Raw genomic sequence first — 17,603 nt, forward strand, 5'->3', positions numbered from 1 at the left:
ATTAAGGTCAAAATATAATATTTGTAAATCTGACTCTAAAAGAGTCAGTGCCTCACCAGCCATGAACCTCACCGCACGTCACTGCCCTATACTTATCAAAAACGTAATTACATATCAAATCTTGGCTTGTGGAGTTAAACAAATACTAAGATTACCAAAATGTTGTTATCATCTCAGTTCTTCTTGAGGCTAGCATCTGGAGACATAACACACTGGAATCCCCCAACAAACCGTTGTAGCCCTTGGTGCATTGTGGGTAATGTAGGGAGTAGGTTTTGGTTAAAGAGGTTGTTATCTCTATGTTTTTATTGGTCTAATAAGATGCTACAAAATCAATTAAAGTTGTGTTTAAAATATGTCTGGTGGCTATAATACTACATTAAACCATATTACAGTCATGCTTACATAGCGACCAGTTTCATAAGGTTAATAAAACTGTGTAAATATAGCACTCAATCAATGTCAATTTTTAAAAACAAGCAAAAATAATTGCCTCTTTTAAAACGGCTGAAGGCTGTTTCACTATTTTCCAACATTTAAATGGGCCAAATTGATGTGTTCATCTCAAAAGTAAATGGCGGACTAATCAATGAAGAAAATAATTGTTCGTTTCAACCCTAATGAGGAAAGACATTAAACAATTTGATGCTTGTGCACATTTTAAATGATGTTCCTTTAGAAGGTTTATAAAACTGTATATACATGACTTTATAGCAACCGTGAGAAAGAGCCAGTGTTTATTGTTCAATAAATCATGTCTGACTGTTACCCAATCTGTTTAATAAGGTCAGAATGTGCAGCGGTACTAATCCAGTGTATTGGATTGGTGTGCCATTAGTATTAGTGAGAGGCAGGACAGGATAGATACAGACACTGGTCTAATAAAGAAAACTGTTAATCAATCATTCTTTCTGTGTAGCATTAATGAAAGTGTTTGAAGAAAAATGTGAAAACCCCAGAGAAACAGATGCAGACACATAAATCTACTGATCCTCAGTCGGCGGGGGACGGTCTGAGTGTGCGAGATGAATATTCAGCATCCGATTTTTCATTAATAAGGTTCTGCACGCACACACAGAGAACTGTTTGCCGTGTACCTATTTGTATTCCGTCTAATGAACTTCAAGTTGAATTTGGGGCCATTTGGCGATGCTGCTCACACCATTCAGCAGCACAGGGAGGAGGCACATGCAAAAGAGACAAAAGGATACAGAAAAGGAGGAAGACACTGAAAGAGGTGGAGAAGTCCGTCAAGGACACGGGGGGACAGTCTAGTAGCACCAGATTAAAATGCCTGATGTTACAGGAAAATCCAATCAAAAGTACTTTATTAATCCCAGAAGGGATTTAGGTTTTTGTGACAGTTGAACCATATTAAATAGATATTTATATGAGCATAAGTTGAAAATGTGCAATCAAAGTCCTTGGAGCCACATGGTGAAGACATGATGAAGAGTCAGGCTCATGGTGAAGACATGATGAAGACTCAGGTTCATGATGAACACATGATGAAGACTCAGGTTCATGGTGAAGACACGATGAAGACTCAGGTTCATGGTGAAGACATGATGAAGAGTCAGGCTCATGGTGAAGACATGATGAAGACTCAGGTTCATGATGAACACATGATGAAGACTCAGGTTCATGGTGAAGACACGATGAAGACTCAGGTTCATGGTGAAGACATGATGAAGAGTCAGACTCATGGTGAAGACACGATGAAGACTCAGGTTCATGGTGAAGACATGATGAAGACTCAGGTTCATGGTGAAGACACGATGAAGACTCAGGCTCATGGTGAAGACATGATGAAGACTCAGGCTCATGGTGAAGACATGATGAAGACTCAGGCTCATGGTGAAGACATGATGAAGACTCAGGCTCATGGTGAAGACACGATGAAGACTCAGGCTCATGGTGAAGACATGATGAAGAGTCAGGCTCATGGTGAAGACACGATGAAGACTCAGGCTCATGGTGAAGACATGATGAAGACTCAGGCTCATGGTGAAGACACGATGAAGAGTCAGGCTCATGGTGAAGACATGATGAAGACTCAGGCTCATGGTGAAGACATGATGAAGAGTCAGGCTCATGGTGAAGACATGATGAAGAGTCAGACTCATGGTGAAGACACGATGAAGAGTCAGGCTCATGGTGAAGACATGATGAAGACTCAGGCTCATGGTGAAGACATGATGAAGAGTCAGGCTCATGGTGAAGACACGATGAAGAGTCAGACTCATGGTGAAGACACGATGAAAACTCAGGCTCACGATGAAGACTCAGGCTCATGATGAAGACACGATGAAGACTCAGGCTCATGGTGAAGACATGATGAAGACTCAGGCTCATGGTGAAGACATGATGAAGACTCAGGCTCATGATGAAGACTCAGGCTCATGGTGAAGACACGATGAAGACTCAGGCTCATGGTGAAGACATGATGAAGACTCAGACTCATGGTGAAGACACGATGAAAACTCAGGCTCATGATGAAGACACGATGAAGACTCAGGCTCATGATGAAGACACGATGAAGACTCAGGCTCATGGTGAAGACACGATGAAGACTCAGGCTCATGGTGAAGACATGATGAAGACTCAGGCTCATGATGAAGACTCAGGCTCATGGTGAAGACACGATGAAGACTCAGGCTCATGGTGAAGACATGATGAAGACTCAGGCTCATGGTGAAGACTCGATGAAAACTCAGGCTCATGGTGAAGACATGATGAAGACTCAGGCTCATGGTGAAGACTCGATGAAAACTCAGGCTCATGGTGAAGACACGATTAAGACTCAGGCTCATGATGAAGACTCAGGCTCATGGTGAAGACACGATGAAGACTCAGGCTCATGGTGAAGACATGATGAAGGCTCATGGTGAAGACTCGATGAAAACTCAGGCTCATGGGGAAGACACGATGAAGACTCAGGCTCATGATGAAGACTCAGGCTCATGGTGAAGACACGATGAAGACTCAGGCTCATGGTGAAGACATGATGAAGACTCAGGCTCATGGTGAAGACATGATGAAAACTCAGGCTCATGATGAAGACTCAGGCTCATGATGAAGACTTGATGAAAACTCAGGCTCATGGTGAAGACTCAGGCTCATGATCAAGACTCGATGAAGACTTAGGTTCATGGTGAAGACGAAAGTTGAGCCAGGTGATGAAGAAGAAGAAGAAGAAGAAGGGCACGTCTTGAGTACTTTTCTTTCCTCCTTTATCCCTGTGCTCTGATGAAACTGGTTGTAAAAATGCTGCAGGCTTGTTTTCTTCAATCCTCCTTTTTATTGAGGGGCTTTTGATTTTCCTAAGCTGGGGCTTTAAATATTTCTGTGTCGCAATGAAAATTAAATCATCTCTTTTATTTCTCCCTCCCTACTCCTTTGATAGCACCTTATTTCTGAAGCCAGCAGTGGTTATTCTCCTTCCAGGTGCTCATCCGATGGGGTTAGTAAAACACAAGAGGGATTTAAATATCATAAAAGGAAGCTGTTTACAACTATTGATTCAGAAAGAGCTGGATGAGAGTAATGTCATAATAAGTTATTATCATGCAGGAGGTTTATTAGCTCCTTGCTGTTTTTGCCCTCGTCAAAAGAGGAGCTGAATAATGTCGGAGAGAAACAGAAATCTTCTCACTCTACAGGGAAGAAGAGAGGAAAACAGACACCTGCCGTCACATGTTTTCACCCACAGGCTCCCATTATCTGTCAAACACCCAGTGGCTTGAACCAGGCACGGCCAGGTGTGAGCCCCAGAGAGTCTAATTTGATTTTGTAGTTTTTAAATTGCCCTTACAATGGAGTGTGGAGAATGAAAAACAGATTATTCCTGACGTCACATGGAAGGAAAAGTCACAGCAGCAAAGCACTAGGGAACAAGGAGCCCCATTTATCAACATCTTCATGTTTAGAAATGTATACTAGGGATCGACCGATATGGCTTTTTCAAGGCTGATACCGATTATTAGTAATCAAGGAGACCGATAACCGATATTTGGAACCGATATACATTTGCAGTAAAATCAGAAAATCTTGGTGTCAAAATGTAGAATAACACAAACTCCAACACAACTTCTTTGAAATGCATTTAAGCATATATTATGTTTAATGAACTTTTAAACATCTTACAACTGGTTTCCTCACTGTGCCCTTTTCTTTAGTGCAGCCATCTGCAATGAGTTAGAGAGAGACATCACAGTTACTCCGCTGCGAGACGCTGCACGCACCCCCAACTCTGACTAACTTCCCGCGTCCCTGTGTAACTGGGAAACTGATAGAATTGGATCATAAGATCGTGGTGTTTTTGCAACTTCAGCTGAGGGGATTGGGATGTTTATTGAACTTCGGTTTAACACATGTATGGCTCTGCTGCTCAGCGCTGCTGCTTAACTCAGTCTGTGTCTGCGTTCTTTCGCACCTGCCTGTAATCTGAGAAGGTCCCGCCTCTCTGGCTGGCTCCCGCCCGGAAAATCTTCAGTGTTGATTGACACTTCAGTAATAGCCTATCAGATAGCGCTGTGGGCGGGACATTGCTCGTGTACAGAGAGTGGTGACTGCAGCCAGAGAAACGGCCGCATCAGAGCCAAAGTTTTATCGGCAATTTGATTAAAAAAAAGGCTGATACTGATAATCGGTCAAATGCGGAATATCGGAGCCGATATTCTAGATATACTAGACCCCTAGTATATACATGTATTTATAAGGGTTATCCTAATTTAGTTTATTGGGAAATGTCCTAAGAAAAGAAAAGTCTACCCAAGGTTCAAGGCGTTCAAGAATTGTTGTGTTCTTAAGCTGAATAACTTTGTTCTCATAGATTTATAACCATTCCACATGAAAGGATATGAGACGACAGGGCTTTGTGCACACACAAATGTAATTAAAGCGTTTAGAAAAATTAAGAGAAGAATGTCAAAACTAAGCTATAAATAGGTAAAGCAGTGGACTCCGAACATAAAAAAAACAGTTGGAGGAATTTCCACAGGAAGTAAGAGCCAACAAGCTCTATATTAAGCAACTTAAGTATATTATATAAAACAAAATAAAAGAAAGAATGAAAACGTATTACTTGTTTATACTTATGTGTAAGTGTAGTGGAGCTTAACATATCAGCAATCACATGTGCGCAAGTGTTCTCTAGTGTGGGTACATTCTGTTCTTACCTAGGTCATTAATAAGAAAACATTGGTGAAAGATGTCACTATCTTCATGAAAACGATTTGATATTGTTTAAGGAATATATTTTTTCTTCAGAGAGCATTTGGTGAATGAGGCCCATTGTTCACTCTTTCATCTCTGCAGGACCGTTTGCTGACACGTCTCAATCATCACTCCAGCTCATATATAACTCTTCAGCCGTCAGTCAAAGCTCCACTTGTACTCGCGTCTTCACTCAATAGAATCTGGCCTGCAGTGTTTTGGTGACACTTGCTATTTGAGTCGAGTGGTCTGATACCACAGCCCAACAGTGACATGGGAAGAAATGAAGACGGACGCAAGACCGCAAGGAGGAGAAAGCGTGTCTTGGATGAAGATGATGGCCGTCTGAAGGGAGTGATGGGTGGGGGGTGTTCTTGTACAACAGCCTCCAATTACATCCAGGGTGTGAAACCGTCCATAACACCCCGATTAGCCTGTCTGTCATCCTGCTGCAGCAGCAACCGGAGCCAGTGTGAAGTTTGCTGGCGTTCCACTTTGCAGGGAACACAATCCCTCTCAGACAAAGTGCGCGCTCAGGGGCCATAAATCCTCGGCCCTAATCAAAGCCTGCTTCTAACAATACAGCAGAAGCCCAGTATGACCATTAGCACTCAGCCTCCCTTCCTCCCACAACACATCCATTCCCGACACCTACGCCTATCTCCGCTGTGGGCTCCCCTCCATTAGCCGCTCAAATGGCATGTTTCATAGAGTGACTGAGCAGACAGGTCCAGGTGATAGACGCTACCGGCTGCTTATGGGAACAGATGCCAACGTGCAGAATGAAAGCAAATGACTCATACACCCTTTAAACCCTGCAGGGAAGCTAAAAACAGCGATGTGGGTCAAAGGCAGAGGTCAAAGGGAATCTGAGTACCATGTCCACATACAGGATAACAAGAATCAGAATCCGTAACAGGTTTATTGCCCAGTGGGTTAACACATACGGGGAATTTGCCTTGGGTGTGTATATGGCAGTGGCGAACCGTCAGGGCCTTCAAGGTATTCAGAGAATACCCTGGAACACTCAGATAAAACAAATAAAAAATCGATTTAATTATATAAATAAAATGTATATCAAATGAATAAATGAGAATCGTATCCGTGTTGTTGATCTGTAATATTACAGTGTTATGTTGATTTGTTTGTCCTTCTCGGACCATGCACTACGCATTTCAGTAGTTTTGAGTTAGAAAAGAAAGCAACCAATCAGATCTTGTTCTGGGTCTCTGGGTAGAATATCCTTCAACCAAGGTATTCTACATCCTTGATCGAATGCCCTGGCCGTTGCACTGAATGAGAGCCTACGTTTGGACTGATAGTTTGATCAACCAATCATATATTGATTTTTAGCCAATGGGTGTATTCTTTCAGAGTTTCCCTCGGTTCCAGGGTACTCTAGAAGGCTCTACTCTAGGTAACTGGCTCGAGACAGAGGATCTAAATGTATGCGACGAAGCAATTCATGCTGTTTTATTGTTTTTAACGTTGAAATGACAAGTGCAACAGGTGAAGATGAAGTTGTTGCGGAATTGTTGTGAGTACCCTTTTCAAGACGACAATTCAGTGAAAAGACGGACATTATAATGCCGCGGGGGGGGGGGGGGGGGGGGGGGTGTGTGTCTACAGAAGATCCAGTTGTGATAGACACGGTTCGCCACTGGTATATGGTGAATACATAAACATAGTTTTAGAATTAGAAGGTTGGTCATTTAAGGTTCAAGGTTCTTTATTTGTCAAACGAGCTTCTCCAACAGTGCAGCACAAAACACAGAAAAATATAGTGCAAGTAAATAGTAAATACAAGAAGAAAATAGTTTAAAAAAGTGAAATACTGAAATAGTGCAATAAGAGTCTATATGCAAGTAATTGAAATATGATATATTAGGTAAATAGATAAATCATTTTTAAGTAGCAGCCAGATGAATATTGTGGATGTTGTTTCAGCAGTTGAGTTGTTTAACAGTCTTATTGCCTGTGGGATGAAACTGTCCCTGAATCTGGTGGTTTTAGTCCGGATGCTGCGGTAACGCCTGCCAGACGGCAGCAGACAGAACAGTTTGTGGCTGGGGTGATGGGGGTCTTTTATAATCCAGAGGGATTTCTTCCTGAGCCGCTGGGAGTAAAGGTCCTCCATGGATGGCAGCTCCGTCCTGGTGATGTTCTGTGCAGTTTTCACCACCCTCTGTAAAGCCTTACGGTTGAGGGCGGTGCAGCTGCCGTACCAGGCCGTGATGCAGCCAGTAAGGATACTCTCTATGGTGCACCTGTAGAAGGTCAGGATACTCTCTATGGTGCACCTGTATAAGTTGCAGAGTATCCTGGAGTCCATGTTGAACCTCCTCAGCCTGCGGAGGAAGAAGAGCCGCTGTCGAGCTTCCTTGGTGATGGTGGTGGTGTGAAGAGTCCATGTCAGGTCCTCAGTGATGTCGACCCCGAGGAACCTGAAGCTGCTGACTCTCTCCACCGTAGTCCCATTGATGGTGATGTGTCCCTCTCCCTGCTGCTTCCTGCAATCCACAATCAGCTCCTTTGTTTTGCTGACGTTGAGATGGAGGTTGTTAACCTGGCACCAAGACGTCAGGTTTTCGACCTCCTCTCTGTACGCCGTCTCATCGCCGTCTGTGATCTGGCCGATGGCGGTCGTGTCGTCAGCAAACTTCACGATGGTGTTGGAGCTGTGTGTGGCCACGCAGTCGTGAGTGAACAGGGAGTAGAGGAGAGGGCTGAGCACGCAGCCTTGAGGGTCTCCGGTGTTGAGGATCAGGGTGGAGTAGGGATGGGTACCGAGCCCTGGTATTATACGGGCCCCGGGGCTGAATTATTAAAGACCGTGGTATCGTTAAGTTCCGACGTTAACGGTATTTTTATCGGTACTGGAGACATGCAAAAAATATTATTTGCAGTTTTAGTGTTGCCAACTCCGTTTCTAATACGCAAAAAGACTGCAAAATGCTTCTATGATTATTTTTAGTATTTTCGATGTCTCTCTCCCCCGCCTGCTTGCGAGGGGGCGGGGCAGTTTACACACACGCAGCTGCTACATACAGCAACACACACACGGAGGAGATGGCGGAGAGAACCCGCTCCGAGGTGTGGTTAAACTTTACCCGTCTCGATGCTCGTTGCCTAAAGTGCACTAAGAGTTTAGCATGTAAGGGCGGTAACACGAGCAATTTGTCTAAACATCTTGCAAAAGTGCACCACATTCAGACGGAGAAATGCACCGTTTTTGACTGTCTTTCTAGCAGCTCTGTAGCCCCATCCACGAGTAACATTTCCACATCAGGTGTTATGTATGCTAGCAGCAACACACGGAGTTAACTCAATTATACAAACATGGGTTAATGACTAGAGGTAACTGAGTTATTTATTTTGTTAAAGTTTCAGCTATTCTGTTTACAGTTCTGTCATCAGATTATTTAATACGATTTGTTAAAACGTTGTTTCTTTTGATGTGAAATATTATGTAGGCCTATTTAATTTAAATAAAAAGCAATGTTAGTTTTGTTCACAATTTGTTTAGTTAGTTTACCTTATTTTTTTCTCCAAAAGAACCGATAAGAGTACCGTTAAAAGACTGGACCGATAAGCGGTATCGATAAAAGTAGTAGTACCGTTAAAACCTTAACTATACCCATCCCTAGGGTGGAGGATGTGATGTTTCCCACCCGCACTGCTTGGGGTCTGCCCGTCAGGAAGTTCAGGATCCAGTCACAGAGGGTGCTGTTGAGCCCGAGGTCTCTGAGCTTGATGACCAGGGCTTTTGATTCGGGAATGTTTGTACAGAAACCTTCGGCACCACGTCATCGATGCATTTCCCAATGTAGCAGATGACCGTATCCGTGTGTGTGTGTTGATGTTGTTGTCCTCAAACACACTCCAATCCGTAGATGCAAAGCAATCCTGCAGAGCTGAATCTGACTCCTCACTCCATCGTTGTAGTGTCTTTTTTACTGGTCTGTCCCGTTTGAGTTTCTGCTTGTAAACAGGCAGCAGCAGCAGCAGTGAGGGGAATAAACATATTCATACTGGACCAATAAACATGGTCCAGTATGTTTCCCCGCGCGTCGGGCAGCTGATGTGTTGGTAGTACTTCGGCAGGACCTTCTTCATGTTGGCGGTGTTAAAATCCCCGGCCACAATGAACGCCGCCTCTGGCCGTGAAGTCTCCGTACTGTCGATAATCCCAAACAGCTGATCGAGTGCTGTGTTATTGTCGGCGAGCAGCGGAATATACACTGCTGTGATCACAACAGATATAAATTCTCTCGGCAGGTGAAAAGCCCGGCATGTGATCATGAGGTGCTCTAAATAAGCGGAACAGTTCGAAGAAATAATCCTCACATCTGTACACCAGTTCTTGTTAATCATGATGTAACAATGACACACACCGCCTCCCTTACTTTTCCCCGAATTAACTGTCCAGTCCTGGCGGAAAATAGTGAATCCGTCAGGAACAATGGCGGAGTCCGGGATAGTGGGGTTTAGCCAAGTCTCGGTGAGAATGAACACGTTACAGTTCTTAATGTCCCTTTGAAAAGCAATCCGACTTCTGAGTTCATCTAGCTTATTTTCAATCGATTGAACATTAGCCAGAACAATACTCCGAAGAGGGGGTCGGTTTCCTCGTTTTCTCAGTCTGACCAGCAGCCCGGCGCGGGACCCTCGCTTGGTCTTCTTCTTGCGTCTCTCAGGTAGGACAGCAACAGGTAGCCATGGCGGATCTCCATTGTCTGTCGGTGGGTTATTGTCCACAAGGTTTCTGATGTGAAGAACTTCCTCTCTGCTATATTGTATAGCAGAGTTGGTGCGGTCGGCTTGCATGTTGCGAACCATGTTAAAAGCAGATGGCTAAAAGTAAATAAACACTGAAAAAATACGAAAAAGGGCGAGGAGCCAAAAGACAATGCGGCCATCTTCACCGGCGCATTATTCAAGGGGATTAAGGAGTTAAAGTTTGCAAAAAGGGTTAAAGAAAAGTCCCAGGGCTCAGTCAGGTTGAGTGGTACCGGTGTGTCGCCAATTAGCTCCAAAAAGAACGCAACCGTTTGGTGTTGCAGCCCTTTGAGCGAGTCAGGGAAACCTGTTGACACACATTTGACAAGTGCGTAGGAGAGCAAAAGTCAGGTAGATGCTTGCATCATCAATAAAATAAATCTTAAAACACAACTTCAGCTCAAGGTCTTTTCGTGACAGGAAGAATGATGTGCAACGTGGGAGCGCGAAGGTATACAGCCACCCAATCCGAGCAGTGTGAGGACGGACTAGTGATGACTGACCGACGTCCTTTCAAGATCAAATTCCTGACCAGATCTCCCGGTCCCTCGGCGGCGGAGTGCGAGGGTGGGCTCGAGGCTCAGAGTGCCTGGCATGACAGTCAAATTCATACCCAGGCCCCAGGGCGACAAGCCGCAGTGACAAATGAATGCTTAAAAGTCTTGCGTCACTTTGACAACGAGCGCATGTATCTCCTTCTCTCTTCTGCATTCAACAGCATCCTTCTTCTCCCTCAGAGCACATCACAGAGCTGCTTGTGTCTGGAACTGAATATCACCACGCAACAGATGGAAATGTAATTCCTTTAATCAGGCTGAATAACGGCCAGCAGATAAAAGGCGAGGATCCAGAGGGGAAACACAGTCTCTCAATATCTGTCCTGCTGGCTGACACACGGCCCTCACACGGCCTGCAGGCCAGAGGTGAAGAGGTCGTTTGCTACAGTTACAAGGGCAATAAGGTAACAGTTTTATCTGCTACAATTCTATTTACGCAGCACTCAACATACCATAGATGTCCCCTAGAATTAACCTGCCACAAATGGCTACAATTTTGGTTATTGACTGCTTTTTAAAGCATAATAAAAGGGTCAAGGGTTGCTTAGCGGCTGTGATTCGTACATGAAAAGAAGGGTTTTCTTTGTGTTTAGGAATAATTTCCCTGAGGAAATAAATTCAGCATGGCTTAAATCTATAAACTGCAGGTAGCAAGGACATATTTTACACAAATAATAAATGCAATCAACTGCATGAAAATGTCTTGAGGCAGAAAACAGGAATCATTAAAAAAAGAAATGTTAGGAACACCTAGCGAAAGGTACAACGTTGGTATCAAAATATGAATACTGGTATTTAGCATTTCCTTTTGCCTAATCTGACATATATGAGGTCTCCACAGCTGTGAGTTAGATTTGAGCTTTTCACTCCAAAAACAATTGATTTTTGAAAGGATTTACAGTGTGCGAAAAAGCACACGTCCCACCGTCAGGGACGTGTTATTTACAATATATATAGGTAGATCTTTCAATTGACTTGTCCGATGGACAAGTGAAGTTTTGTTGTTGTTGTTGTTCTCTCTCTCTCAGAATGGATATGCAAAATGTATTCGGACAAGTGAATTGCTTGTCCAAGTACTCTCTAAAAACTTTTTCTTACACTGATTTATGTGAATTCATTGATACCCACCAGTCATTATTGATTCTATGATCGGTTCAATTTATTCTCTAATCAAATTTGATTGACATTTTACCTGCCAAAGATACATGTTTTCTTTTGGCAAGTAGAGATTAATCAACAAGACCTTCACATACTTTTAGTGACAATTCCTTCCAAAAAAGCATCTGCTTATAGGACCTTTACAAAGTCAGTGTGAGAAAAAGTTTTTAGAGAGTACTTGTCCATGGACAAGGATTTTAACGATTCCGGTTCTTCTTTTCGATTCCGGTTATTTTCGGTTCTCGATTCCGGTTCTTTGAGAGGGTAAATAAATCCCATGACAAACTGGGAGAAAAATATATTTATGAAAACATTAAGTCAAATCTGTATTCCTATTTACAAATCACTTCATACTGTTGAATTTCTTACAGTTATTGAATACAATTATATAAAATTAATCTCTGCATTGTTTAGTTAGTTCTAAGTGGTGCAGTTTGAGAATGTACAATTGGCCCAGTCTCCTCTGATGTTACACTGCAACCTGCCTGTGAGACAGAGTCCAACCACACATGTCCAACACATAGGACATAACCTAATAATAATAATAATACATTATATTTATATAGCCTATAGGCCTAGCGCTTTTCTACAACTCAAAGACGCTTGCACGCTTACACATGTCCTGCAATACACATGCTGCAGCTGCTCACTGTTTGTAAAAGTAAATAAATAGTATTTTCATTTCAATAATGTACTTTCTATACCCTGCTTCATAAACAATACTGACATCCCTATGCTCCTCCGAGTCTGGGGGTCCGGGGATGTGAGGACAGCGCGAGGACACAGACAGGGAGGCTGCTTCACTTCATAAAGGAAATGGCGGTCAATATTAACAACATAGGAGCTAAAATGCTTAATAACCTTCATTACGTGTTAGAGAAAGAACATAAGAAAGGTTGACAAAGATGAGGCTGTTAAACGGGCAGCGGATCTGCTGTGTGTAGAAAGAGAGAGAGAGACGCTGAGCTGCACCGTGCAGCGATCAGCTGATACGGAGCATAGAGAGAGCTGCAGTCCGCGGGGCTCGGCCTCGCCTCCTGTCCTCACAACTCTTATTAATCCCGGTACTGGACAATTGTTATTTGTTCCTACTCGGAACTGAGTTGTGCTTCCCAACCCTGCCACTGTGCTACACTTCCCGCCCCGCCCCGCCCCCGTCTAACTGTACAGAAAGCGGCGAGATGCATTTCCTTAGGAATCGACAAGCAGAACCGAAACTAACATTTCAAAACGAACAATGGCGGACACGTACAATTTGCCAATGAGTCCTGCCTTTTGTAAACTGAATGTATCAATAATTTATCAATAAACATCACTTGTCCGCCGGACAAGTCAATTGACAGATCTACTTGTCCGATATTGTAAATAACACGTCCAGGACGGTGGGACGTGTACTTTTTCGCACACTGAAAGTATAGACTTATCAATGTGTCGCTCTCTGTTGAGAAGATATAATCAACAGTTAAAATGTACGTATCATTAGGCAGGAAAGGCAATAATGTTAGTCTCAGCCTTCAAAATAATAGCGTACAACTCTTCAAGGTGAGCGTCTAAAATTACCTGGATTGCCCTTTGGAGAAAGGGACCCTGAATCCTCGTTTGAGGCTCTTTACTAAAGAAACGTTGTTATTTATGCCCATCCATCCCTGCAAAATCAGTCTGCGTTACTGTTGACCCAATAACCGGTGTGCAGCAGGAGAGAAAGACTGTCAAAAAAAGGAATTAAGTCCGCAGCAGGAAACCAAACTGCATCGCGGCATGATTGTAACGCAGGAGACTTCTCATGGAAACTTGGAAGATTAGCTTGGAAGCAAATCACAGCTTGTCTGCCCTACGGGAGGTTTCTAATGGGGGGAATGATTCAACCTGAGTCAGGTAATAGGAACCCACGCTGTGAGGAGAACGTACTGGTCATTCCCACCCACACAGAGGCAATTTTGATCATGTGGATGCAGGATGGCGCATGTAGAGCTTCTTTCGTTTTTTAAAACACGTAAAAATCACTCATGGTTGATTTGGGATTCATGGTTGATTGGGATTTGTGATTTGGGTTTGGACACCACCTGTCCTTGTTGTGATTGTGACGCTGGCTTTAATTGTTGCACAGATGGACGTCCAGCAGGCGTACCAGGTAATGTTACCAGCCCTGGCATGCTGACAGCATCCTGCCAGTGAAAGCCTCAGTCACAACTATTTGGCTATGCAGCACATAATTCAGAGCTCCAGTATACAGACGTCTGCTCGGACCAGTCATCCATCAGTGCTTAGTGCCAAGTCAACAGATTCTCGTGGTGGTGGGCCGTGAGGGGAAAGGCCTCTCAGGTTCTGTTTCACCATCAGGAGAGTGTGTGTGTTTTCCCTGCGTGTAAAGTATAGCCCTTTACAACAGCAGTAGACCATGCCACAGACCAATATAGCCATCTTTACCTTCCGGACTCCTGATTGTTCCAACATGTGGAAATTCAGCTGGGATACTTTATACAATTAAGATGATGGTTAACTGTTTTATTTGCTGTCTGGAATGGAAACTTCCCATCATAGCATCATCTTTGACTCATCTGAAATGTCCGTCTACTCACCTACCTGTTAGCCGCAGTAAAGCAAACATGGGAAACTAAGAAAAGCAGCAAGGCCAAATTTGAGAAGCTCAGAGGAGTGAATTGTGAATGATAGTTTTTTAATTTCTGGCAATTTAATTCATGTTTAAAGAGGCCCTGTTATGCTTTTTGGGGTTTTCCCTTTCATGTAGTGTGTTCTATAGGTTTTTGTGCATGTAAATGGTCTGCAAAGGCTAAAATCCCTGTGTTCCTTCAAGAGGGAGTTTCTCTCCAACACACTTTTGTTTTAATCGTTTATTCGCGCTATAGTTCAAAATCAAGATTGGGAAAAAATTAGGGATGCACGATAATTATCGGTCCGATATTAGGAATTATGACGTCACCTCGATAAACCCGATACCAGTATTAATAGCCCCGATAATATACAATATATTTTTTGGGTAAAAAAAAAGACAAAAATACTGCGGTGTGGGTGGATTGGGATGAGGGGCGCTTGTTTTTCACTCGGCTCCTCCCGTTTTGCCAGTACTGTGGTATTAGTGGTTTAGGAAGAGGGGAGTTTTTCACAAATCCAGCGCTCCCTAACTCATGCCTGGCTGTGACGTAAATGGTGTGCGGCCGTGAAGCCAGGACAGTAAACAAACATGTCGTCGGTGGTATGGGCGTTGGAGCTATGTGCAACTCAAGGCATATGCTCGAACCGGAGCTGCCTGGACGCTGCAATCATGTTGCGCACTATCCGTGCTGAGTGTGCTGACTTTTCGTACAATGTCCCACTGTCTGGCTACTGCATAAAGTCAAGTGCTCGGCGCAGTTGTGGCGAAATGTCGCTCCTCTGTTTTCATTTAAACATCTCCTTATATCCGTTAGCGCAGCTAGCTAGCACCAGATGCTAACAACAACAATGCACGTAAGGTCTCTCTCTCGCTCGGGCCACACATACACACACCCTCCCGGTCCTCCAGATGGCCAGTCGGTGCCTGCCGGTGAGCGTGGAAGTGTGGTCTGCCACAAGCGGGCGACAGGAGCGGGGCTGTCAGCATCAGCTTGTAGATGGTATTTTAAACTCGATGCGCTCTGAAACTACGGGGCGGCCGAGGAAAAAAATACACATGCGTTAATCGCGTTAAAATAATTAGTGGCGTAAACAAATTTGTGTTATCGGTATCGGTCTTCAGAAGCAGAAAGTTATCGGTATCGGTTTCAAAAAACCAATATCGTGCATCCCTAATTGTTACACATAGCAAACTATTTGGAAGATTAACACTATTTTGTCATTGATGGCATCATGTTGATGAGTAGCCAATGAAATGATAAGGATTAAGGTTGAATGTGCAAACACAACAGTAGGTATTGTAGTATCAAATTATTTAAAAAAAGAAGAAAACCTTATATATTGCAATTATTTGTGTGCCAGTTAATCAACCTAAATTCATGATCGTGGCAGAGTCTAATTATTCAGAATGACACCTGAATGTGTGCAGGGAATTTAAAATAGACAACAGTTCAAATGTAATAGGTGTTCTTTCACAGCAGACATGGTCCTGGCACAGGTGCTGCTAGTAAAATTAACGATTTCTCTGTTCCATTAAGTGTCCCTGTAAGCCATCTGAATGAGCAAGCAGCACGCACAACTCAAGGGCCTTGGTTTGCCTCACCTACATGGAATCACTGCAGCTATTTCTTTTTTATGTTATTGATTATACCTAAGCTCATCCTGCAAAATGTCTGCCGTGAAAATAGCCTGTTAGCTGCCTCTTTTCATGCCAGGCTCCAGCTCATCATAAGATACAGGAATTGGTGTTTGACCCCCTGAGGATCGCTGGCTGCTCCCTTCAGATTGTCTGCACCGCTCTGCTGTTGCTTAGAAAATACCCACAGTGGAGGCACCAGAGAGTAAATCCTGCAATGTCCCAGATCTTTATTGGGAGGGAGCCCCTGATGGGAGCTCACAATGAGATTTGAACACAGTGACAATCACGTTTTAATCACAGGAGAGAGTTTGGTAAAGGGACAGGAGAGGATTTGCAGCAGGGTAGGGTCCCCATGCAATGTATTCATCACTAAAACTTACTCGGAGCAGAAAAAGGTTTATTTGATTCCCAGAACCACCAGCTTCAATTGTGCATGTCTGATACTTTCAACTGAACTGTTGGTTGGTTTTTGGATTGATCAATGTATGTCAATGACAGGAAATTATCTACAACTTATTTGAAAAGGGGTTATTTTAAAAATAGAAATAATCAAGATCATCCAGTTCAAGTTTTTTTAATTATCAGGATTTGCTGCTTTTCTTTGTATTTAAATATTTTTACTTAAATAATGTTGGGTTTTGGACTGCTGCTCGTACAGAAGATAAACAAAGACCTCATCTGTGTGGCAATTTCCGTTTTTCTGACATTCAGAAAAAAATCGTCAGATGCAAACACACTGTCACAGGGCAACAGGCACCCACTCAATCTCACACTGCATTACACATAAGGATGAGAGATACCATAGTATGTGTAGCATTCCATTTCTACTAAATGTCCATGCAAAGTTCAACAGAACAGCTCCTAGATCATTAAACATGTCATGACTGTGTACCATTGTCCGAACTGCTCTCTCAGCACACTGACCCAAATGGTGATGCTCATACACACAGTATACACACAGTGACTCAAGAGGGAGACCTCACACCCAGGCTGCGGTGATGCTGGAGTGTTGTGACGGGATGCGATTGAGGCTGCAGCCCCTTGAACTTACCGAGCTTCCCGCGGGACTCCTCCAGCTTCTGGATCTGGTTTTCTAGGAAGAACATGGCCACTGCGAACGCCAGCAACGCGATGAGCTGCAACTTGGGCGGCATCATGACTCTGAGCAGCCCCATCAAATCATCCAGAGAGGGAATTGGTCAGTCCATTGCTCAGAGAAGGAGATACTGTAAACACACACACATCGACGACGGTGATTACAAAGCGGCTGAGTGTGTGAGCATGGCCCTCTCTCCCTGTGTTACTGTGGATATCTCCCAGTGTTCAAATCCTCTCGTTACCTCAAATGCGATGTGTTCATGCTCGGCTTGATTATTTCATTAAGTCGGTTCCCAATAGCGGAGCGTCGTAGGCTAGCGCCCTAGAGATATCTCCAAATCGCGGATTGATATCTCCGGGGTGTCACTGTGGTACCAGCCGCTGTCGCCTCAGTCCCCCATGTAGCGCTGTCCCGTCCCGTGGAGTGTGTGTCCACCACCGCACCGCGGACAGACCACTACCGCTCAGGCCATTGGGTGTGTAAACAGTCCACCAAAGAGCCGAGGCTTCCTATTGGCTGACAGTCTCCACTCGTTTAAACC

General features: G+C 43.8%; 1 protein-coding gene across 1 annotated transcript in view; it reads right to left on the minus strand.

The window, feature by feature from the left end:
• Positions 1-17,551, minus strand: part of hs2st1a (heparan sulfate 2-O-sulfotransferase 1a) — a 46,931-nt gene extending 29,380 nt beyond the window's left edge. Inside the window, 1 exon segment of the mRNA XM_034215293.1 lies at positions 17,015-17,551. Within this exon segment, the coding sequence (XP_034071184.1) occupies positions 17,015-17,138 (124 nt within the window). The 5' untranslated portion in view covers positions 17,139-17,551.
• Positions 17,552-17,603: the final 52 nt, after the last annotated feature.

The sequence above is a fragment of the Gymnodraco acuticeps genome, unplaced genomic scaffold (genome assembly GCF_902827175.1).
Source record: "Gymnodraco acuticeps unplaced genomic scaffold, fGymAcu1.1, whole genome shotgun sequence".
NCBI classification, from domain to species: Eukaryota; Metazoa; Chordata; class Actinopteri; order Perciformes; family Bathydraconidae; genus Gymnodraco; species Gymnodraco acuticeps.